General features: G+C 41.2%; 1 protein-coding gene across 1 annotated transcript in view; it reads left to right on the top strand.

Annotated features, from left to right (window-relative positions):
* Positions 1-26,379, top strand: part of ZGRF1 (zinc finger GRF-type containing 1) — a 145,639-nt gene that overhangs the window by 26,227 nt on the left and 93,033 nt on the right. The window contains exons 7-13 of the mRNA XM_089691846.1: positions 251-408; positions 1,125-1,175; positions 10,366-10,465; positions 14,177-14,268; positions 14,962-15,091; positions 15,501-16,111; positions 23,998-24,136. Coding sequence (XP_089547972.1) covers positions 251-408; positions 1,125-1,175; positions 10,366-10,465; positions 14,177-14,268; positions 14,962-15,091; positions 15,501-16,111; positions 23,998-24,136 — 1,281 coding nt within the window. The remainder of the gene's footprint in view (positions 1-250; positions 409-1,124; positions 1,176-10,365; positions 10,466-14,176; positions 14,269-14,961; positions 15,092-15,500; positions 16,112-23,997; positions 24,137-26,379) is intronic.

The following is a 26,379-nucleotide window of genomic DNA, read 5'->3' on the forward strand; positions in this document are numbered from 1 at the left end:
TGATAGAGATAGAGATTACCAACAAGAAATATAATACTTTTTTAGACTTTTAAGTCATAAAGTGGAAACCTTTCTTATCTTAGCAATTCACCAATCGCAAGATTTTTTATAAGGGTTTTATTTCTCGACTCTAATCAGCTTTGAAGGCATTTTCTATTGTGACACTTGGCAATTTTAAAATTGGCCATTTGTGTCCTTAAATATGTGACCGTGATGATTTTGAAGTAAGACTTATATTGTACACCTTAAGTTCTTCCCAGGACAAGCCACTTAGCAATGAAGCTGCCAGCTTGTGAAGATGTACCAGTTTCATTTTTCCCTGCACCAGTGTTGTCTACCTTTTCACCAGTGTGCGAAGAAGATGATGAACAGACATTATGCTTCCCTCAATCTATTTCCCCACCACTGGTAAAGACCTAATTTAGTTATTTCTGATTGTTATTGCAGTAGTTTATTATTATTATTGGTATTGTTTTGTTTTTCATTATAATGTTCAGGACTAAAAAGGTGTATTCGATTATTTAAAAAATTTGAAACAGTTATTTCTTTTTTAGTTAGGTTAATATGAAATAAAGTAACAATTAATACTGACCACTTTGCAGCTTCACAGCCTGTTTCCCGCTGTGCTTTGTGAATGGTCCCAAAAAAAAGAAAAAAGTGCTATTTGTTAAATGGGGGGGGGGGGGGGTGCAAACAAGCAAAACTTCCCCTTTTGGGTGAAGTTTCACTTTAAGCTTTTGTGAAAAAAACAAACAAGCTGGAAACTGATTGGTTTCTATGTAGAGCTGCACCAGATTTTGCAGTCTACAGTTTTAGCAAATCAACCCACTATATAATTGGCACAAAAATATATATATTACAATAGTTTGATAACGTGCTTGTATCAATGAATTATACTTTGCAGAGAAGTGTTTATTAGAGCTTACTTCATTGGAGATTGCTAGAATGTCATAATCTGAAATCATTTAATGAGCAGTTTTGCTTTTTAAAAAGCAAACATAACATTGGTTTTCCTTATTGAATTAACATTTTAAGTGAGGTATATTATGGCATATTGGGTGCTGTGAGATTATGGCAAGCTGTCCTTTTCCCATACAATGATACTACCTGATTTCTGTTTATAGACACAGCCTGTATGTCAGGAGGAGCAAACTAGCCTAACAACCTCAGCCATGGTAAATGCCTATTTGAAGTACATTTCTTATTTGCAGGAAGGATCTGTCCATCCAAACTGATGTTTTACATTTGGGTAGACAATGGTTGGTTGAATTTCTTTCATCTCACATGGTCTTTATGGCTGAATCCTACCAGGTCTTTTCACCTGCTTCAGACATAACGATATATCCTATCCACATTTGTGTAATTGTGTTGAGAAGTGCAGGCACAAATGGTCAGGGAAATCCATTCTGGCTGATTGATTCCTCATCAGAAAAGAGTTGAACTGTTAATCAGGGGTGGCCTGAGGAGGCCAATGAGTTCCGATAAAATTACAGTCGTTTTATTTAGGTTGTAGCCAACTGGATTAGGTGAATTAAATTTTGGCAGGATAATCATTTTCACCGAATGAACTCGTCCTATGCAAGACAAGAACGGGAATTTCCAAGAGCGCATAAGAGAGGACACGGAACGAAGCAATGGAAAATAGTTGGCAGCAAACAAAGTGCCATAGGTGGGGGTCAGGTGGATGCCCAAGTATTCTAGCGAAGATGAAGCCCATTTGTAAGGAAAATGGGACTGCAAGCGCAAAACCAAATCCGAGGCCAAGGTGATATTGAGAGCGACAGTCTTATCTAAATTTATACGGAGGCCCAAAATCAAGGAGAAATGGGCAAGCACCTGTTGCAAGTTTGGGAGCATCATCAAGGGATTAGTGAGAGTCAAGAGGACATTGTCCACAAAAAGACTCAACTCCTCTTCCGTGTATGGGATCCCGATATGAAATAATCAGCCCGGAACGCCATGGCTAACGGCTCAAGCGCCAAGACAAAGAGCGCCGGAGACAGGGGACATCCCTGTCTCGTCCCTTGCCAAATAGGAAAAGGATCTAAGAAATACCCTGTATACTTAACCGAAATCGAAGAATACAAAGCCTGAATCCAAGAAAGGATAGAATCACCGAAGACAACATGAACCGCAGGTATTCCCAGGATAAGGTATTGAAAGCTTTATAAATGTCTAAAGACCATAAGAATCCTGGAATTTTCCGCTGTTGCAGAAGGTGTATAAGGTGAACCACCTTACTAACATTGTCGCCCACATACTTCCCAGGGACGAAACCCATTTGGTCCCTATGGACCAGGATACGCAAATATTTATTGATCCGTAGACTGAGAATCTTGCCCAATATCTTCAAATCTTCATTAAGTGAAATTGGCCAAAAGGCTTGCAGTTCCTGCACATACTCTGTTGCCTTAGGAATCATTGAAATATGAACTCTGAGTGCTTCTGGGGAGGGCAAAGAGCCCTGTCGTAAGTCATTAAAGTAGCTAGCCAAAAAGGGCACCAACAGGGTTGCAAATTTCTTGTAGTATAGGCCTGAAAAAGCCATCCAGGGCCACAGAGGACCGTAAGGATTTGATAGCTTGACGTGCTTCTGATACAGATTCACCTGCATTAAGGGCTATCTGCGCCGCTTCAGACAATCCAGGGAGCCATAAATCCTGAAAGAACGCTTCCGTCTGAGCTACAGGATCTGGTTTGGTACAAATGCGAAAGGAACTCCTTGAAGCACGAGAGATCTGCTGGGGATTTGAAGTACAACCCCCCGTGGGGAGCCGCAACTGGGCCAGCTTATAGGGTTTTCCCACAGACTTGAGTTTCCTAGCCAGCATCGGACCTGGCTTATTAGCACAGGTATAAAACTTATGTTTGGTCCAACGTAGGGCCCGTTCAGCCTCCGAAGAAACAAGTAAGTCTAATTGTGCGGCCAGGGTGTCTTGTGTACGTTTATGGGCCGCGGACGGGTGTGACTTCCAACGAGCATCCGCCAAGGACAGAAGAGAATGAAGTTCTGAAAGGTGAGCAAGGGGCAACAAACATAAAACCTGAAACGGTCAATAACAAAGCTACATCCCACGTCAATAGGAATAAGGGTCAACAGGAAGTGGGACACCCCCATGTAAATTCTCCCGCTGGAAACCCAACTAAGCTTGGGGACCCAACACCCTCCAGGGGAATGACTACAGGTCACAGCAGAACCCAACCAACTCAGCCCAGATTGTCCCTGGCTGCAGAACCCCCACAAGACCATCAACATGGTACCAAATAAGGGCCAGTCAAACCAACCTCCCTCCCCGGAACCCGAGGGAACTATCGGCCCAAGCCACCCCCACTAATCCGACCACCCTCGCCCAGGACCCCTAATATTCTATAGTGTTGGAAAGTCTCAGAGCTCAAATCCATTTGGTGACCCCCTACCCATGGAGGGGCTCATGGGAGATGGTCGAACAGGACCTAACCCTAAACCAAGACCAAAACCGGGGAAGCCCAAGATGCCAAACTTACGGTCCCATCAAAAGGATTCAGCGATGAGGCACAATGGAGGAAGTCCTGGACACGGCTGCAGCCTGGTGAGGAGCAGGTTGGACTGGAACATAGGGGAGACTGAGGGAGGGCCCTCTTCTGGTTGGATGTCTTCTCCCAGAGGTGACCCAGAGGAAGCAGCCCCACCTGGGATCCAGATGAATGCCTCAGGCTCTGCGTAGTGCCTTCCAGCGGGATAAGGTGTAAGGATTCCAGAAAAGAGTGAGCTTCCTCCAGCGTGGCAACGGAGTGGCTACTGCCTTGGTAGTTGATGGTGAGGCGGAATGGAAAGCCCATGCGTATTTAATTCTACGATTCACCAGGACCAAAGTGAAGGGCTTCAACTGGCGAAGTTTCTGAAGAGATCCGAGAAAAGCTGGTAGTGATGTCCCTGGAAACTGAGGTTTGGGTTATTCTTGGCCGCCAAGAGAATTGTTTCCTTAGTGCGATAATATGTGAACTTGATAATAATGTCTCTTGGGGGCCCCTCCGGCCGTCGGGGGCCCAGTGCTCAATGGTATGCGGTCAAACTTGAGCCGGGTGATGGGAATGGCGGGGTCCAGCTCCTGGAACAGGGCGGTGGCGGTTGAAGTGAGATCTGTAACGGTTTCAGGAATACCCCACAGGTGTAGGTTACCACGATGGGAACGGTTCTCGAAATCTTCAAGTTGGAGCAGCATGTCCGCCAATTCTTTCTTACGGTTGCTCAGATCCTGCTCATGATTTTCAATCGCCATGACTGCAGCATTCATTTTATCCTCAAGATCGTTCTTGCGATTGCCCAGCTCCCTAATTTCTCTAGAGAGACGCTCTGCCAGCCTGGAAGTAGTGGAAGATAATTCTGTCTGCAGCATGGATTTAAAGCGATCCAGGAGCTCAGCATCCCGAAGGGCCGGTGCAGGGGTGCCTCTGACGCAGTGTCTGTGTCATAGGGGGGATCCAACTCACCTGCGGGTAGCAATCCTTTTTTTTTTTTCTTCATAGATACGGGTGTACAGTAGCGATCCGGGGGGAGCCAGCAGATCGGCTTATCCATAGCTATCTCCGCTCACTGCTCACGAGCCTCTACCCCCCCCCCCATAGTAGAATAGTTTGAATATACGAAATACATTCTTTCCTAATTTCCTAATGGTTAAAGCTGTGTTAAACCGAATCCCAAATGTATTAAACTGCAGCATATCAATTTTTAGATGGGGTCGCTGCATTAATGTTTTAGGCTTCTTTTCCCTTTTTTCACCTGGTGATCCAGCCAATAAGTCTGCTATTTTTCGACTTACTTTAACAGACAAAGCTGTCCAAAGTAGCAGTTAATGGGATGACACAAACCATTTAACACTGACAGGGGTGTTTACAATAATTAGCTTTTATTCCATTGATTTAAACCCTTTATCCCAGAAGAAAAAAAAGTTGTTTGCTGCAGCTGCCTATAAATTGTTAAGCTGGGTACACAGTTTTGTTTTTTTCATTCAGCCCAGTGCAGGAGTTTGCTGTACTAATGATCTGGTGTTAGTACAGCGGTCTCCCCACAGAGCTATTGTGTTCTAAAAGGGGGACTGCCCCCCCTCCCCCCCTCCAGAATACACCAGTCAGCGCTGGCAGCCATTGGCTGCTAGCTCTCATTGGATGGTTGTTTTCCAGTATGCTCGTTTGAAAGAAGAAGACAGCCCTGTCAGTCAGTTGGGTGTACACACGGGCCGCATGTCAGCTGGTTTCTAATGAACTGGCCAATAACTGGTCCGTTTGTACGGGGATGGAGTTCAGCTTCAGTTTGTTTATCAAGTTCATCTAAATCTGCTAGTCTAACACTCCCCCTCTCCTGTGACTGATAATGCTGCTGTACAAAGGTGTCTCCTTTACTACTTCATCCACAGTGCAGACATCCTTAAGATAAGTGTGTTACTAGAAAGATCACCAGGTGAAATAAAGGAAAAAAGCCTAATAAAAGAAAATGGATGCAGTGTCACTTCTAGGGACTTATAAGCTGATGTATATTACATTTTTGTTTTTGGATTTAATACCACTTTTAAGCGGAGCTCCAGTCAAAATTAAAAAAAATAAGTCAGCAGCTACAAAAACTGTAGCTGCTGACTTTTAAAAAAACAGACATTCACCTGTCCCTCGATCCATCATTGTCCTCACAGCAACTGCATTCATCGGCCATCCTTTCTCCCTAGCGCTCTTCAGTGTGGGCACCCGGCTGTGACAGTTTGCGGCTTCACAGCTTGGTACCCACTGCACATGTGTGAGTAGCAGTGCGCTTTGTGAATGGTCCCGTAGTCTTCTGGGACCTGTCACATGTCCCAGAATAGTCTTCTATTGTTCACGGAGGACAACTTCCGCTTTCTGATCACCTAGGCGATCTCAGCGGAAGTGGGAGCGGGTACCTGTTAAAATTGGGTAACCCCCCCCCCTCTCCGCAAAAGTGCCATTCTTTAACAGGGAGCAGGAAACAAGGCCTTAAATGATAAGTTCACCTTTCAACAAAAAATAATATATGCAGGTTTTTTTGCAGATCGCTGATGCCATGCAGGTCTCCTGCATCCCGTGTGATGAAGACGATACTTCTGACAGGAAGAATTAATGAACTACCAATACCATCGTGGTAGTTCATTGAGGACTACAAGCCGACAGTCACTAAGGCTGTTGGGACCTGTAGTCTATTAATTCACAGAGGTGAAAGGTGGCAATTAGTACGGGGTGTGACGGTCGCGGCGTCAGACCCCCAGCCCTTCTCACCAACTCGTGACTGAAAGACTAGCCAATCTAAAACTGCTCTGTCACACGCGTAACAATGCCACACTCAGCTGCACCCTGCACAAAGATTTTCCAGCTAATGGACCACAATCTATGTACTGGCAGCCTGAGAGTGATTGTTACTGGGTCAGGTTAATTTCGCAATTAACCCTTCACACTGCCACCACCGCCTTTTTGTAGAGAAAAGGAGGAAACTCGCCAATATTAGCAATAACACTATGATGTTTGAATAATCGTCTGTATACACACTGTCACCACAGGCAGAGGTATATAGAGGTTTAAAAACACACAGTAGCGCTCTTCAGAGACAGGGATTCTTAGTTTGCATATTTAGAAACAGTTCAACACTTTTCAGAAAATAGGATTTATTACTAAAAAGGTCAAAATGGTGCAATAAAAATATTTACAGAAAAAGATGTAGCCAATATATATATATATAAGTACAGAGAGCAATACCACAACAGAGATATAATAGAAAGAAGTTTAGAGAGGTAGAATACTTGCCATCAGCCTTGGTTTAAGCAGATAAAGTTTCCTGAACAAAAGGGTACCGTCTCCCAAGTTGGTTCCTGATGTTAAAAGGGAGATCTCTTCAACTTACTGCTCCAAGCATAACAGCCTTTTTCTAGGAACCTAGCAGGGTGTCTCCTTACAGCAGAGAACCAATCGCCTCATTTGGGGAGGGGTGTTTAGGCGGGGGAACTCAGGCTATGACCAAATCCCTCCCAGTTTATACCATGGCCAATAACTTTCCCTAGGTGCATGTAGCAGCCTAGCCACTAGTAGATTAATATGCAGAATGATATCCTGAATGTCCAGACATCAAACATGCCATATTTCACTATTTCAGCTAGAACTATATGGCTCTCTGCTCTCCTGTAGACTTCAACTAGGGGTGTAAGATATCAGGCGACTCGCATTAAACTGAGCTATCCGAATATATGCTTTGCTTTATTGTAATTATTTTGTAACTTAAGATATAAAATTATATGTGAAAGTGATTTTAAAATGGGATGTGTGTTTCACGGCTATCCCGGAATGCGATTGAAGTCCAGTGAAGGACTGGTTTATGGCTTTACGATCCTTGCCAAGCAAGAGTCTCACAGACAAACTGGGTCCAGGCTAATTGGGGTTTATAACCATGAAGCTGTCCCGCTGTGCATGATGTCTGTGATCTCGGCATACATACAGACCACATTCCTGAAGGAGGGGGATTGGAGGGAGAGAGAGATTGATACAAGATGGAGGATCCCTAGCAAGATGGATGACCGCGTCCATCTCTGTACGTATGATTGCTACAGGGGAACTTCTCCCCATACTTCTGTCATAGATAGGGGAGACAGCGAGTAGCAGCTGCAGGATCGGGAACATGTTACATGTTCTACCCTAAAAATGGGTGGAACATGTAACATGTTCCCAAAGGTAAATTTAAACTTTAAAGCGGAATTTCCCCATTTTGGGTGGAGCTCCGCTTTAAGCATGGTGTTCCAATGTGTAATGCATATGTCATGCTGAGCAGTATCAGTTAAGTGACTTAAGGGTTGGGCAACTCAGAAACGATATTGAACTTATATATGGAGCCTGATCGTCTGTGTCAGTCCCTGTTTATATATACTGTGTGTATATACACTATATTGCCAAAGTATTGGGATGCCTGCCTTTACACGCACATGAACTTTAATGTCATCCCAGTCTTGGTCTGTAGGGTTCAATATTGAGTTGGCCCAACCTTTGCAGCTATAACATTTTCAACTATTATGGGAAGGCTGTCCACAAGGTTTAGGAGTGTGTCTATGAGAATGTTTGACTGTTATTCCAGGAGCACATTTGTGAGGTCAATCACTGATGTCGGACAAGAAGTCTCTGCTCTCATTCATCCCAAAGGTGTTCTGTCAGGTTGAGGTCAGTCAAGTTCCTCCACCTCAAACTCGCTCATCCATGTCTTTATGGACCTTGCTTTGTGCACTGGTGCACAGTCATGGTGGAATAGGCAGAGGCCATCCCCAAACTGTTCCCACAAAGTTGATAGCAGGAAATTATCCAAAATGTCTTGGTATGCTAACGCCTTAAGAGTTCCCTTCACTGGAACCAAGAGGCCAAGCCCAACCCCTGAAAAACAACCCCACTCCATAATCCCCCCTCCGCCAAACTTTACACTTGGCGCAATGCAATCAGGCAAGTACCATTGTCCTGGCAGCCGCCAAGCCCAGACACATCCATTGGATTGCCAAACAGAAGCGTGATTCGTCACTCCAGCGAACATAGAGCCCAGTAGTGGTGTGCTTTACGCCACTGCATCCGACACTTTGCATTGCACTTGGCGATGTAAGGCTTGGATGCAGCTCCTCGGCCATGGAAACCCATTCCATGAAGCTGTCTACACACTGTTGTGCTAATCTGAAGGCCACATGAAGTTTGGAAGTCTTTAGCTATTGACTCTGCTCACTGTGCGCTTCAGCATGTACTGATCCCGCTCTGTCATTTTACGAGGCCTATCAGTTTGTGGCTAAGTTGCTGTTGTTCCCAGTTGCTTCCACTTTGTTACAATACCACTAACAGCTGACTGTGGAATATTTTGTAGCAAGGAAATTTCACAGATGGACCTCTTGCACAGGAGGTAACCTATCATGGTACCACGCTTGAATTCACTGAGCTCCTGAGAACGACCCATTCTTTGTCAAATGTTTGAAGAAGCTGCCTACATGCCTAGGTGCTTGATTATATACACCTGTGGCCATGGAGGTGATTAGAACACCTGAATTCAATGATTTGGAGGGTGTTCCAATATTTTTGGCAATATAGTGTATATGCATATACAACAATGAGATCACACTACCATAAATCTGTTTGTTTTGGAACTTTAGGTGCCCCTGCTTACCTTTGCTTGTTCCAGCACTTCCTGTTGCATTCTGAATCAAGTGACATAAATAAAACATCCAACAGGGAGATTGAGGCTAATGTTGGCATCTCATCCCTTTAAACCTGATCACATATTAATTACACAATTTCTGAGGTGAATTTAATGCAGATAAGGCTCTATGTACATTTAATTACCACCTTAATCTGCCTCAGAACCCGTGCAATTAATATGTGTTTGGTTTTAAAGGGATGAGGTGGCAACCCTAATTGGGGCATCCTCATAATGACCACAACAGGTGTGCGGACCCAGGAACTCAAGCACATATATCTCACCATAAGCTCACCCAGAAATATCTGAGCCATCTGATGGTTTATCACTACTGCTCCTACAAAAAAAAAAGTTATCAGTTTTGAGTAGAGTGGCCTTTTTAGACATTTAATATATGTATATAGAGCCTTACCACTATGTATTGTTCCATGTTTGTGTCATATACTCCTATCAGACACATCATCCTGTTGAGTTTCAAGGTCACCAAGTGAATGGATCAGCATCTAGTGCAGTCATGATTAGGCCTGAAGCATCAGTATTAGATTGGAGCTGCTCTCCAGATAGAAGCTCACATGGAAGTCTTCCCTTTGATTCAAGCAGTAACTTTCAATCACCATCAGCTTATGTATTCAGTCAGTCATTGCAGGTAATGGAATTGTCTTGTGTGAATCTTGGTTGCAATATGTTTTAATTTAATCTTCTAAGTATAGCTTGTCTGCCAAAAACCAAGTTATCCGTTTTGAGTGGAGTGGCCCTTTAGACATTTAATATATGTATATAGAGCTTTACCACCATGTATTGTTCCAGTTTGTGTCATATACTGTTATCAGGTACATCATCCTGTTGAGTTTCAAGGTCACCAAGTGAATGGATCAGCATCTAGTGCAGTCATAATTAGGCCTGAAGCATCTGTATTAGATTGGAGCTGCTCTCCAGATAGAAGCCCTCTTGGAAGTCTACACTTTGATCCAAGCAGTAACTTTCAGTCACCATCAGCTTGTCTTTTCAGTCAGGAGTTGCAGGTAATGGAGTTGTCTTGTGAGAATCTTGGTGAAAATGTGTTTTATTTTATTCAAAGCATATTTTTTTTTATATTGGCACCTTAGCAATCTTTGCAAACTAATGTTTTCTGCCTTTGTTAAATTTTTAGAAACATACAGTAAAGCTATATTTATTTCCAGAATTCTCCTGCTATTGCATTGGATGAGCCATGCTTTGATTTCAGTGATCCTCCCCAGACTGCTATGGTGCACATTATGACACCCCCTGAAACCAATTCTTGTAAGTAAATTGAAAGTAGGTTATTTTGTGTTTCTGGCACATTGTAGGCAACGGTAATACTTTTCCATCACTAGGTGGCGACAACTCCTTTCTTAAAATCTACAAATCTTGTTTGCAAGTAATGTAATCCTCAACCCCCTTCATCTAGAACTATAGTATGTACATAGAAACATAATGGCTATTGTGTAACTGCCTTTTTAAAAAGTTGCATTGTTTATTATTATATTACAGACATGGTAGTATAACCTTTTATGGGGGGAAAAAGATGTGTATCTTATTTAGCACTGTGGGACCTGGGATCTGTTTATCTACAGTTAAATCTTGCACTTTATATTTTACAAAGTAGCCAGTTGAGACTTTGTTTTACTTTCCCATTCTGTACACTGAGAATGAAATAAAGATTCTATTTGTTTGCTTTGTAATAGGAACCACGACTTTAACCCTTACATGAAAACACTTTCACCCCACTCCCCTTATATAAGTTGTATAAATATGATGTTAAAAATGCATACAAACAGAGGTGATAATAATAACTGAAGTTGTTAAACATTTCTTTTGTGTAAAGTCTAATACAGTATGAGGGGAATTTATCAAAGCTGGAGCAGATGTAATCTGGAGAAGCTGGCAGGCAATCAGCTTCTATCTTTAGCTTGCAGGAGAAACAAAGTAGCCTAGCGCACAAGAGTCTGTAAAATAATTGTTACATTTTATTCAAACAAATAATAACGCTTACATTAAGGCTTCAAGAGTGCAGGAGCGTAGAGGGGTTAGTCAGATCATGCAGGATGGAAAGTAGAGCTGCTATGTAAACTCCGCTGTCTGAGGCCATCCTGCATGGTTGGCCTAACCCTGAAAGCAGAATTTCTTTAGTACAGGCTTAAAAAATATTTAGAAGACAAACTTTGAGTCACAATCATATGTTTGTATGTAAACACTTATCGTTTCATCAGATGAAGTGTCATCATACAGAGGTGAGTTTGTGAAGCAGGGATATTCCACTGTGTTCCTTTCCATTGTTTAAAAGTTGCCAACTTAGTGGAACAAGTCATACCAGTACAGGACAGATTATGACTGATTGTCTAGTGCCAATGTTTAAAGTTGAATAGCAGAAAACAGCTAAGTACACAGATAACATGAATATACAGTAATATGGGAGCTGTCAGAGATTTTAACAGCTCTGCTACAGAGTACAGTACCATCTGGCAAGGCAGGGGACTAGCATTTTCTCTCCTACTTACAGGTCTTGTCACTTCTCCAGCCTATGGCACATTGATGAACTCATCTCTTTGTCACTCTGCTTTCTTCTTCTAACAGTATGTCCCTTGCTGCTACATGAGCACAACTAATTGGCTCTTTGAGTTGCTCCTCCAGTTTGAGCTCTTCTGCAAGAGGCTGATACCAAGTCATATTTGGATACTTAATTCTTTAACATTATTTTAAAAAAAGACAACATTCAACGATGTATTCATAATTGAATTCACTTGTGTATCCACTTAAGGACCAGGCTTTTTATGGCACTCTTTGTTCACATTAAACAATGAGGTTTTTTTTGCTAGAAAATTACTTAGAACCCCCAAACATTATATATTTTTAAAACAGAGGCCTAGAGAATAAACTGGTGGGTTTTGCAATTTTTTATGTCACACGGTATTTGCGCAGCGGTTTTTCAAACGCAATTTTTTGGGGAAAAATTTACTTTTGTTTTATTTTAATGCAAACACAATACATAACCCATCTTTTGTAGAATATAAAAGATGATGTTGTGCCGAGTAAAGAGATACCAAACATGTCATGCTTTAAAATTGCGCACACCCATGCAATGGCGACTATGTAAATTTTACTATCCATATACGCCGCTTTAAAAGCATTTATAGGTTACCACTTTACATTTACAGAGGTCTGGTGCCAGAATTACTGCAATGATCTGATGTTCATGGTGATACCTCACAGGTGTAGAACAGTCGCTGTGTGCATGCGGGAACGACGCATGCGTTCGCCTTTGCTCACAAGCTCGGGGGGTGGGGGCACTTTATTATTTTTTTTTTTTTTTACATTGCCACTTAAAATAAATACATTTGATAATTTTTATTGCTGTCACAAAGAATGTAAATGTTCCTTGTGACTGTAATAGGCCTGTGATAGGTACTCTTTATGGAGGGATCTGGGATCAATAAGGAGTGATTGAATGCTTTTTTTTTTTTTTTAAAGGTGCTGATTGTTTTGGAGTAAACCAAAATGATGTTAGATCATTGCTTCTAGTATACTAACAGAGCCGAACAAAGCCAATTTGGTCTTTGTTCAGCTCCCTGACTAACTGGCGACAGCACTGGCTGATAGATCGGGACTCGCGGTGGGACAGGAGCTCCCGTTAATGCCACAGGGGGACATCCCCTCCCACTGCTTGTAATAGCTTTTAAGCAGTTAGTTAGCCACTCTGACTGCTTTTGCAAACGTGTTACATGTTCCACTTATTTTTAGAATGGAATATTTAACATGTTCCCGCTCCGCTGCATCTAGTGACAGCTAGTGGGGGATCTGCTCCCCCCTCTAACTATCACTGTTTAAAAAACAGCCTGCCCAGCCATGTCGTTCATTCACAGAGGTCTCTGAATGGGAAACTACCAGTGCCGACAGGCTTTGCATCTCTGGGCTTGTAGTTCTCAATGAACTACCATGGCGCTGTTGGGCGCTGTTGAGCGCTGTGGTTGTTCATTGTCTCTTCCTGTCAGTATGTATCTGCCTGCCTGTACGAGCAGACAGTTAAACTGACAAGTCTGCAGGAGTCCTGCATGGCACCCACGATCTGATTATGTGTACAATGCTTTACAGGCTCCAAGTAAAAAAAAATTATAAATGCACAGTTTTTTTACCTGCAAAAAGATGTGCATTTATCTTTTTTTTTTATAAAAAACAAAGGTGAACTTATCCTCTAAGGCAATAGGGTTGATTTACTAAAACTGGACAGTGTAAAATCTGGTGCAACTAAAACCAATCAGCTTCCAGGTTTTTTTTTTATCAAAGCCTAATTGAACAAGCTGAAGTTAGGAGCTGATTGGCTATCATGCACAGCTGCACCAGATTTTGCACTCTCCAGTTTTAGTATTTTAATATTTTAGTAATTAACCCCAAAGTGTTTTATTGATTGGGCTTGCAAAATCAGCAGCGTATACTAATTGAACTCTTGAATGGTCATGCATGGTCCTAGTCAAGCCATACAAACATAATCTTTTGCCTCTTTCAATAAAAATTACAATATTGTTGTAATTGTTACTATATTTATGCCCTTAAAACAAAAGTAGCTGCTGTTCTTCCCAGTCTGGGCAGTTTTTTTTTCCATTTTTCCAGGAATCGTTTTTTTATCTTTTGGAAAACAGAAAAGATCCTTACTTGGTTGCAGATTTCTAAAGCTTAGTTCTGAATGTAACCAAAATGAAAAAGATCTGTGTCTATAGTGCTCGGCTATACTCTCTTGTCTCATGCAATAAGCAATTTTCTTACTACCCCTTGCAATACTTTGATAAATGGAGCTCATGGTTTAATGGAAGGAACCATTTTTGAAAATGTGTTTAACCTACATTACAGATTGTACTGTTATTTACTTCCAGATCTTTAAACACAATAATTATATGATCATCAAACAACTGCTGGTAAGCTTTCATTATAATAATAATCATTATCGTTTCTTAGTATAGTATTGCTCTTTACCCTCAGTATCCTCAGTGCAGTGTTCGCTTCCACGATGGACTATGGGAACTCAAGGATCTGATTGTGACTGGGAGTTTTCACAGTGGATAGACTCTAAGGTTCGTGAGCACTCGCATCAGTTACATTTATAGTGTGAAGGTTATAAAGTAATAACTGGATATTATTATAAAATCCAGAATTTAGTTTTTCAATATCCCACGCGCTTAACGTAGACCTTCATCTGAAGAAAAAAAAAAACATTCAGCATCATTCTCTTCCTTAACTCAAGCCTGTTACAAAATTGCATTTTTTTGGGAACTGGATACCTTTTTTTGGTGGTACTCGCTCCCACTTCCCCATTATCTGCCTAGGTGTGGAGGACATACCCAGGGCATAGCTGTCCCACCTGCAGCCTCCTTGGATATACTTTGCACATCACAGGTGGCTGCAGAACCAGTCTCCCTGCAGTTTATAAGCTCGCTCATGCACAGTAAGGGGAAGCTATGAATGACCAGGAAGTGACAGCATCAGAATGTTGTATATCAGCATGGAAGATCAGATACCTTGTGAAGAATTTAGTTTGTGGAAGACAGCGCTGGACTTCATGGGCTGGTAAGTACTACTTGTAACTGCTGACTTGTAGATTAACCATAGTTTAGTACAGTTATTCTTCATGCCTGGAAAATTTTGTTCTAGTAATTTTTCTTTCCTTGCTACACCAGAATCATGATTATTTTTTATAGAATTCATTTTTTATTTAGTTAATTACTGACTGTACATTGTATATTGTCTTTTCTTTTAAATTATTTCAGGGTAAAACGCCAACACAAGAAAAGTCAGACAACTTAATGTGTCCATTTTTTCTGAGACCAAGGCAATGTGTGTCTGTGGAGAGCCCAGGAGCACAGTTAATGGATGGGCCAGCTTTTCTTGAGCAGCACAGTAAGAAAATAGTCCAACTTCTAAAGTAAAATATATGCATGACAATCCTAGATATATCTGTGGTAGATGTATGTCTTTTCTGGAGTTACCTGTTCTGTGGTAGCTGTTGGTTGTTTGCTTTCTTGCTAAAAAAGCAGCAACCAAAGATATCCATAAACATTAACCATTATCTAGATTCTGCAATTTCTATGAGCTTCAGGAGAAAACGAACAGTATACTGAGTAGTAAAATATGTAAAACCAATGACCACGATTGTCTACACATTCATTTGGTGGCTGCTGGTTTTCTTCAAGGATTACCAAGTATGAACAGTTTACAATGATGCCCCAGACTGTAATCTTACATTGCAGCACCAAGAAAGGCAACACCAAGTGGCTAAAATTACCTTTTTTTTTTATCTCCACCTAAGATTTTGTGAACACTGAAAACCTATCAAAAGTACGGTCCAGGCTTCAGATGCAAGTAGCAAAAGTAATTCAACCAGAGGCTGTTGTCAGTCCCAGCTTAGATCTTATGGATGGAGGATATGATGATCCTGAAATTCATAAGCAAAACAGATTCGTATTAAAGACTAACTCTTACAGATCCAAGGAAACACAGTCTGCCATTGTAGATGACAAAAGCCAAGGTGGAGATGATCTTTTCAACTGTTTAGGTACAGATCCTACATTACTGCGACCACCTAAAAGATTTCCTGAGCCATCAAGTAAACAGCCAAGCAAATGGTTAAAGTATCAAGATGTTCCTTCAGAAAATTCACAAAACAATAATTATGAGGTGAACACTGAATTCTGCGCACAAAGTGTCTTTAGACACCCTGAAAAAATACAGGAGATCCAGAATGATGTTACAGAATTGGCCCAGGAACACCAGGTTGGTCCGTTGAAGCACAGACCTGGCCAACAGAATGCTGTTGTTTCAAGGGTGGAGCTGATCACCAATGTTCTTACTCCAGCTAATGGTACTGTGCCTCACATGAGGAGAAAGAACTTGTATTTCCATGACACAGGAGATAAGCAGGTCTGTACTCAACTTTATAAGATATGTATTGAAAAATTTACTGCTTTCTTGTTTGTTTTGGGTTCTTTTTGTGGCTGTTCCAGCAGAAGTAAAGTTGGACATTTTACAAATAATGCAAAATAAGTGCTTAAGTGTGCAGTATGTGTAGGAGAGAAGTGTAAGTGCTATGATAGTAGGGAGTATGTGCAGAAGAGGAGTTTAGCAGGTATTGTGGCAAAAATGTGGGAGAGAAGTGCTGCTAGTGGCACAAATATGGGAGAGAAGTGCTGCTAGTGGCAAAAATGTGAGAGAGAAGTTTTACTAGTGTCCTAGAATATCTTTTCTTCAGCTCTCTTGCAATAAAGACTAACCTATTATTTTGCTAGTGCTTTTCACCTTTGATTTTTCTTATAAGAATGTTATTTTTGATGTCAAATTTCGATTTAGTTTTAGTCCTAGCCTTTTGACTAAAATGCCATTTTAGTTTTAGTTGTATTTTAGTCATCTGAATTATTTTAGTTTTAGTCAACTAAAATCTCCAGTACATTTTAGTCGACTTAAATCTATCCGGTTCAGTTAAATTGTAATGCATTATTTAAGCATTTCTCAAGAATTTCCAAACTCCATTACATACTCCTGGAGTAAAATCTAATAACGTTATTATTTATGGTAATAAGGTCTGAAAATGCACTACAGACACTTATTTAGGCTGCAAGTGAGGATGGGGAAGTAAATGGGAGTGAGGAAATGCACCAGGCAGAGAACTGGATGGTCTGGAAAGGCTTTTATTTTACACAGTGCTAAGCACTGCTACCTTGCTGGGAGGGGAAACACTCGCCATGTCACATTCAGACAGACATGAAGAAATCTGACGGAGGAGTTCCTCTTCTGTGGTTTGCAGAGCATTGTTCCAGAACTCCCAGGCAGCAGACAGGGGGAGCCTGCATCTCTCAGCCAATACAGCTTACCAACAGAGTCAGGGGGCTGGGGCTTTAACCACTCGCCCTTCAGAGGATTTACCCCCCTTCCTGACCAGGTCATTTTTTGCGATACAGCGCTGTGTTACTTTAACTGACAATTGCGCGGTCATGCAACGCTGTACATAAATTAAATTTGTGTCATTTTGTTCCCACAAATAGAGCTCTTTCAGTGGTATTTGATCATCTCTGCGTTGTTTTATTTTATGTGCTATAAACAAAAAAAAACTGACAATTTTGAAGAAAAACCCCAATATTTTTGACTTTTTGCTATAAAACATATCCAATAAAATTTTTTTGAAAAATAAAATTGCTTAATAAATGTAGGCCAAAATGTATTCTGCTACATGTCTTTGCTAAAAAAAATCCCAATAAGTGTATATTAATTGGCTTACGTGAAAGTTATAGCTTCTACAAACGGCGGTATATATACTGGAATTTTTTTTTTTGGCAGCGATCAGCGTCTTTTAGTGGGACTGTGGTGAGCATTCTGACCCTGGGTGGGAACTGACTATCTGCCACTGACATCCCCAGTGACACTAATAAGTGATCAATGCTAATAAAAAGCACTGACACTGTACTAATGACACTGGGCAAGAAGGGGTTAACATGTGGGGCAATCAAAGGGTTAACTGCCTACCAGGAGATGCAAATCACGTATATATACGTGATTTTGTACAGCCGTGCTATATACTTCTGCTATAGGGCGGATGGCAAGGAGACTAACAGACAGGCGGAGCTCCGAGGAAAGCGGAAGTCCAGGTGGGTAAAAGTCCCTCCCTCACACTTTTATTCGTTTGCGAAAATTGGAATTGATTTTCGTCATGGTTTTCATCACTGAAAAGATGCAGCGGAGGAAAATTATAATGAAACTATTTTCAACAAAATTAACACTGCAGTCCTCTCCGCATCACTACTGGAGAATTTTTCTCTGATTGAAGCTGTACAGTGTGGCTGTCCTTGGGGATAGCCTAGAAGTGACCTTCTGGCACTGGGTTCCAGCACTTTCTCGACTCGTTTTTATTAAAAGTTAGCTGGGGAGCTCTCTCCTGGCCCAGAGCCATTGGCAGTGCCTCAGCATTTGCCCTGTCTCATAAGACTCAGTGTAATGCTGGGAGCTACCACATTTTCCCATGGTGTCATCATTCCACTTTTCCTGACAGTTCTATCATGGAATGTGTTAACACTGTGGGACTGAGCTGTGAATTTAACTTCTGCGTAAAGTGTCATGTGCATGCACGCTGTACTCTTCATGCCATACAGCGTAAGGGAAGCATCTTTCTGCTGCTGATCCTGTTTCAAAGAGCCACGGAGAATCTCAATCTCCAGTCTTTGGCCATGTCACTCTCAACTGCTGTCCAGGTTTCTTGAGTACTTGATACCTTACCTCTTACCCTGAGACTATGTGTTCCTTAAAGTGGTTGTAAACCTCAGCCATGAATAATGAACAAAGCATATTCCTTTATAGCGTGTACATCTCAGTTAATTGTCACTTCTGTCTGCCGCTTTGTTCCTCTGCTATTAGCATGAATCATTTTTGGCAAGTTTTCCTGACACCAAGAGAAAAATGGTGACAGGAGAGGCACCTCCAGCAGATTGACAGCCTCAGCTCTGTTTATGTGTGCTGTGTGGAAGGGGTGTGTCTCTTTCCTCCAGTCAACTCTCAGAGCTCTCGTCACTGAGCTCTGCAGTGTGTAATTTCAGTTTTTTGCCCCCTTTTTTCTGAGCTCTCAGACAAGCTTTAGAAATTCAGCACATTGAATGGATGTAGAGAAGCGAAGACTGCAGATAGACAGATACAACTTATATAGGAGGATTTGTTTCAACCCTGTTTATCACCTGAAATGACATCACCAGCCACCGTTCCAACGTGTTTCATCACAATCACGTGACCTCCTCAGGAATAGCAGGAATGCTTATTTAACAAATTCCCAAATACATTTATATAAAAATGCACTTACAATTAAAAACAAATCAAACGACATACAAACAGCATGACAGGTATTCAGAGAATCTTGACATGCAGTTCTTCCATCCGGAGCAGAAATTAGGTCTCCGGCCTACGTTCCGATGCTTTGTGTCACAGCTACGTGAATTCTTCATGGTTGTGACACAACACATCAGAACGGAGGCCGATAACATCATTTTCAGTCTGGACACAAGGACCGCATGTGAGATTCTCTGCATACCTGTCATGCTGTTTTATAATCATTTGATTTGTTTAATTGCAAGTGCATTTTTATATGCATTGGTTTTTTTAATAAATTATTGCACTATGAGAGGCGTTCTTTCCCTTTCTTGAGTTTTAATCTCCACCCTTGATCACGGAAGTCTTAAAGGGGACTGGCACCGCTGTACACCCTAATCGTCCAGGGTACATGGTATATGATTCCATCTGGCGGCTGATCATGACAACTTGGTTATTGGAGTTGAGAGTGCATTGTGACCTGTGAATTATGGGTCAACTATCAAGGGAAGGGTGCATTTCGTGTGGTGGAGGGGTGCAAGCTTTACTGGATCCACTGGTGACCACTGTTTTGAGAAGGTGAAACACAGATGATATTTATGATTGGACTGGTTTCTTTTGAACTTGGTCTTTTATATGCACTGATTAATTTGTTTGCAGCTTGTCTGCACTTTGTGTAACATTTATGGATACACTGTTATGATAATTTTTTTTCATGATTTACTATCAGTTAATATTTTTAACACTTTAAGGGGCTAGTAGGGCTGTTGGGTGTTTCTTGTTGTGATCACTATCATCTATCTATCTATCTATCTATCTATCTATCTATCTATCTATCTATCTATCTATCTATCTATCTATCTATCTATCTCTCTATCTTTCTATTTATTTATCCACTTATTTATTGATTGAATTTATTTATATATTTGGGGATTTGTTATACAAGCTTTTTTTGCTGATGCATTTGATTTTTTTTGCTATCAATTAATTTTTGACACATGCATTCTATATGAGGTTATTTAGTGTTACATGTATTGGGGTGTGAAGGGCTGTTAGGTGTTTATTTTCATGAATTAGTATTATTCACATTTATTCATCTATCTATTCTCTTGTGATTAGTTTGGCAGCGTAACACTCTTTATTCTTTATTTTTTTTGTCTTGGTGTATGTGCGAAAACTATTGGTGTTTGCAGCAGCCCTCGGTAATTATTAGTGTTAGTCTGGCTATAGCTTTAGATGCCTAGAATGCCTGAAAGTAAAAAAAAAAAACTTCAGCCTTTGCAACCACTTTAACAGTATCCTTATACTACAAAACAAATCCATATACATCCCTACTTAATGGCCTTCTAATATATTTTCCATCAAATGGTTTGTTACTGTGTTTTTCTACCTCCTTGTAACATTTTCCATGAGCTACCAAACCTCTTCTATTGTCCTTCACTTCTGTTTGTTTGGAATAAGCAGTGCACTTTAGTTGCGATCATGTGTTCTGCTGTATGCACACGACAAATACCCATAATCCATCTAGGGAGCAAGCAAGAGAGGGAGGCTACGTTCCTACATATAGTAGGATCATGGTAGGATCTCATCCAAAAATCGATGTGTATGGCCAGCATAAGGCTACATTCACACTAGCCTTGTTTGCTAGCGGCAGAAAGGCGTTTGGGAAGCGTTTTTACCGCTTCCCAAACGCCTCGGACATTTCTACCCATTGCAGCACATGGTGCTGTTCTAACGGGAGCAGTGCGGCAAAACGGACGCCTCTGGTCGAGTCAGGAGGTGTTGAAGCCTCCTACTTTAGTCTATGGTGCCGCTCCGCGTTTGCGGAGCGGTAACAACATTCAAACTTCATTATAGGCGTTTTTGGGGCGTTTTTAACTCTCGGCAAACGCCTAGCAACTGCCGCTAAACCGCGCATGCGGCGTTTGCGGAGCGTTTAAAAACGCTTCGTAAACGCCGGACCAACGCTTGCCAAAAGCTATAGGGGCGTTTGGCAAGCGTTGGTAGAACAGTCAAGTGTGAACAAGCCCTAATGCAGGCCATAGATGGGGAGAAAAACGGCAGATTTTTCTTTTAAAAAACGAAAATTCGGTCGTTCAAGCGGCCGACGTTACCATCAATGGTAAAAAAAATCGGCCGATTTTCATCCCTTCTACAGCCGGCAAAAAGTGTCCCTGCAGAGAGCTCCGCTATTTCTGACAGTTCTCTGACAGTTCCTTCACATTTACAGCGGTTGAAACATTGTATCTATTTGTTTCCATTTAGGATACAGATGTTTTTATTCGGAAACAAATAGATACATTGTTGCAACCGCTGTAAATGTCAAAGAACTGTCAGAGAACTGTCAGAAATAGCGGAGCTGTCTGCAGAGACACTTTTTGCTGGACTGGAATTCTTCTTATTTTCATCCTACTTCTTCTTCATCCTCTTCTTCTTTTTCATCCTCATCTTCTTCATCATCCTCTTCTTCTTCTTCTTCTTCATCATCTTCATCCTCTTCTTCATCCTCTTCTTATTCATCCTCATCCTCTTCTTCTTCATCATCCTCATCCTCTTCTTCTTCATCCTCATCCTCCTCCTCTTCTTCTTCCTCATCCTCTTCTTCTTCTTCCTCATCCTCTTCTTCTTCATCCTCTTCTTCTTCTACATCCTCATCCTCTTCTTCTTCTTCTTCCTCATCCTCCTCTTCTTCTTCTTCATCCTCATCCTCTTCTTCTTCATCATCCTCTTCTTCATCATCCTTATCCTCCTCTTCTGCTTCCTCATCCTCATCCACTTCTTCTTCTTCCTCCTCCTCCTCTTCTTCCTCATCCTCATCCTCTTCTTCTTCTTCATCCTCTTCTTCTTCTACATCCTCATCCTCTTCTTCTTCTTCCTCATCCTCTTCTTCTTCTTCTTCATCCTCATCCTCTTCTTCTTCATCATCCTCATCCTCTTCTTCTTCATCCTCATCCTCTTCTTCTTCATCCTCATCCTCTTCCTCTTCATCCTCATCCTCATCCTCTTCTTCATCCTCATCCTCTTCTTCATCCTCATCCTCTTCTTCATCATCATCCTCTTCTTCTTCTTCTTCTTCTTCTTCCTCATCCTCTTCTTCTTCTTCTTCATCCTCTTCTTCTTCTTCTTCATCCTCATCCTCTTCTTCTTCTTCATCCTCATCCTCTTCTTCTTCTTCTTCTTCTTCCTCACCCTCTTCTTCTTCATCCTCTTCTTCTTCTTCTTCCTCTTCCTCATCCTCTTCTTCTTCTTCATCCTCTTCTTCTTCCTCTTCTTCTTCTTCTTCATCCTCTTCTTCATCCTCTTCCTCTTCTTCTTTTTCTTCTTTTTGTCTTCCTCTTGCAGGTCACTGCTCATGTGCAGATTTTTTATCGGCAAAAAATCGGCCGATTTGCCCGCTAATTGCCGCGAAAATCGGCCGATCGGCAAAATCGGCCGATTTTTTTCCAACTTTACAGAAAAAAAAAAACGGCCAAAATACCGAAAAACGGCCGACCAAATAGCCCACTAACGATCCGAAAATCGGCCAATTTTATTTTCGCCCGAAAATTGGCCGATTTTCGACCCATCTATGGCCTGCATAAGACTAGTAGCAGCAGCATGCTTTTTTTAATCACCTGTTATGATGGGATCAAAAAACAAAAATTAACCCTTTATAGCACAAAAATAGCAGATCACTGCTATAAGGGGTTACTTTATACTGTGAAGAAACCGTGAAAGTAATTATATATATAAAAAAAACTTATATACACTATATAATAGTAAATATACCAGGCAGTGTAACTGGGAGTCAGACATGAAGCTACATGCAGGAATTGGGGTGGGGATTGGTGGAGGAATAGAAATCGTTTATATCCATGCAGAAAAGTCACAGCCTTTAGTACTACTTTAATATAAACATTTTACATTTTGAGAATGTTCCCACCGCTGCCCGATTTCCCCCCCCCCTCAAGACAGCAGTACGGGGAGATGTTCCCCATACTAGCTGTCACTTTTTGAAAACCAGGTTCTGTGAATTATTGAACTAACCTTTGCAGCTGTCAGCTTGTAGTTCTCAGTGAACACTACAGTGCTGCTGATAGTTTATTAAATCTTCCTGTTCAACTGTATCTGCTTGCCCGTATGGGATGTATGGATACACTGACAGTTTGCAGGAGTCCTGCATTGCACCAGCGATCTGCTGATCACTGATGCAATGCTTTGCATGCTCCAGAAAACAAAAAAAATGCCCCTTTCTTTTTTTTTTTTTTTTGCAGGTAAAGTGAACTTATCCTTTAAATTTAATTAGAATGCCTAATGTTACCTTCAGTCTATCAGTCTACCGCTTCTCTGGGTTCTGATGCTGATCTTACCTGCACAGAGCCCTTAAAGTGATTGTAAAAATTAGATTTTTTTTTTTTTAATCAATAAACTTGTCATACTTACTTGCTCTGTGTAATAGTTTTGCACAGAGCAGCCCTGATTCTCCTCTTCTGGGGTCCAGTGCTTCTGGCAACCTCCTGCTCTCAGAGTGCCCCTTTAGCAAGGTAAAAAAACTTCTGCCTTTAGAATAATTTCCTTCTCCTGCCAAGCACTGCATGGTCCATAGGACTCCTCACACATTCACAATTTCTCAGGCACTTACTGACATATATGAACAGTGTACTGAGCTGTATGTATGGTGCACTGTATTTTCTGATATGTAAACAAATAATGCATTCTGTATGCAGGCCAACTAATCAGCTAACCAACTAAGCGATAATCGATTATAATTGATTATGTTGATTAGTTGTTTCAGCCCTAGTGCTGTTGTTATTTATTTGTTCAGCCCATGCCACTCTGCGTGTTTTATGACTCAATGCATATATACTGTAAATTAAACTTCATGCCCTGTATCATTTAAATAGTCTTATTATACTTTGTAGAGCGTCTGGAAATTAAACAAATATTTTTTCTGCTTACTTGGATTTTATTCCATTTCATTTTAGATCTTGCTCTCCTGTGATCTTGCATTTCCATCCAAACACAATGTGCTGTCTGCATTAGTTCCTAAAAGAAAAGTAAATATCCCAGCTGTGTTCCAGTCTTCAGCCCATTATAAGCAAGTCTTCAGTGCATCTCTTGCAGGTATAAAAAATGTCTTCAATGTAATGTAAAACCTTAAAGCTGACCTTCAGGCAGCTATAAAAGGCACAAATTCATGCAGTTCTGTAATCAATTTTTATATATACAGTATGTATGTATATACTGTGTGTGTGTATATATGTGTGTGTATATATATATATATATATATATATATATATATATATATATATATATATATATACACACTATATTACCAAAAGTATTGGGACCCCCTCCAAATCATTGGATTCAGGTGTTCTAATCACCTCCATGGCCACAGGTGTATAATATTAAGCACCTAGGCATGCAGACTGCTTTTACAGACATTTGTGAAAGAATGGGTCGCTCAGGAGCTCAGTGAATTCAAGCGTGGTACCGTGATAGGTTGCCACCTGTGCAATAAGTCCATCCGTGAAATTTCCTTGCTACAAAATATTCCACGGTCAACTGTTAGTGGTATTATAACTAGTGGTGCACCGAAATGAAAATTCTGGTACCGAAATCGAAAATTCAAAATGCACTTGGCAGAAAACTGAAACCAGAATGCTCAGTTTTTAAAAATTAATATATATTTTTGGGGAAAAAATACACTTTGATTAAAAAACAACAAAAAAAACAAAACAATATATACCCCAATGTTTTTGTAAAATATGAAAGAGGATATTATGGTGAGTAAATAGATACCCAACATGTCACGCTTTAAAAATGTCTACAGGTTAGCAGTGTAAAGTTACAGAGGAGGTCTTGTGCAAGAATTATTGCTCTTGCTCTGATGTGCGTGGCGATACCTCACGTGTGTGGTTTGAACACCATTTACATATGCGGGCATGGCCTACGTATGCATTCACAAAAACGTGCGAGCACAGGGGGATGGGGGCACTTTAAACTTTTTTTTTTTTTTTTATTTATTTAATGTTTTTTTTTCTTTGCACTGTCCCTTTAAAAAATGTTTATTCACTTTTATTCTTATCACAAGAAATGCATGCATTGCTTGTGATAGAAATAATTAGTGACAGGTCCTCTTTATAGAGAGATATGTGGGGTCAATAAGACATTGGATCAAAAAAAAAAAACATTGATCTAGTGCTTTAAAAAAAAAAAAAATGGCCGGAACTGGAAGTGATATCACTCCGGTCCTCCAAGGTCATAGAAATGAGTGGAGGCCATCTTTCCTTCACTCATCTCTATGCCCAGCTCTGTGATCGTTCGATGGTTTCTCAGGTAAGGCATAAGGCTGAGAACAACTGAGCGGCTGCCGGTGGCGTTGAGGGGTGGGGTTTTTTCGGCTCCTGTATCAGTGCTTTTTTTCATGTCGGCTGACAGCCGGAAGAGGTGTTTTCGGCCGAATCGTTTCAGCTACCGAAATTTCGGTGCATCCCTAATTGTAACAAAGTGGGAACAGCAACTCAGCCACGAAGTGGTAGGCCACGTAAAATGACAGAACAGGGTCAGTGCATTCTAAAGTGCACAGTGTGCAGAAGTTGCCAACTGTCTGCAGAGTCAATAGCTCAAGACCTCCAAACTTTGTGTAGCCTTCAGATTAGCACACCAACAGTGAATTTAGAGCTTCATGGACTGGCTTTCCATGGCTGAGCAGCTACATCCAAGCCTTACATTACCAAGTGCAATGCAAAGCATTGGATGCAGTGGTGTAAAGCATGTCTCCACTGTACACTAGTGCAGTGGAGATGTGTGCTCTGGAGTGACATATCATACTTTTCTGTCTGGCAATCCAATGGACATGTCTGGGTTTGGCGGTTTCCAGGAGAATGGTACTTGCCTGACTGCATTGTGCCAAGTGAAGTAAAGTTTGGTGGAGGGGAGATTATGGTGTGGGGTTGTTTTTCAGGGGTTGGGCTTGGCCCCTTAGTTCCAGTGAAGGGAACTCTTAAGGCGTCAGCAACCAAGAGATTTTGGACAATTTCATGCTCCCAACTTTCTGGGAACCGTTTGGGGATGTCACCTTCCTATTCCAACATGAATGTGCACAAGTGCATAAAGCATGGTCCATAAAGACATGGATGAGCGAGTTTGGGGTGGAGGAACTTGACTAACCTGCACAGAGTCCTGACCTCAACCCAATAGAACACCTTTGGGATGAATTAGAACAGAGACTGTGAGCCAGGCCTTCTCCTAAACCTTGTGGACAGCCTTTTCAGAAGAGTTGAAGCTGTTATAGCTGCAAAGGATGGGCCAACTCAATATTGACGGACTAAGACTGGTATGCCATTAAAGTTCACGTGCGT

The sequence above is a fragment of the Staurois parvus genome, unplaced genomic scaffold, assembly GCF_062004578.1.
Source record: "Staurois parvus isolate SC_StPar_1 unplaced genomic scaffold, SC_StPar_1.0 ptg000572l, whole genome shotgun sequence".
NCBI classification, from domain to species: Eukaryota; Metazoa; Chordata; class Amphibia; order Anura; family Ranidae; genus Staurois; species Staurois parvus.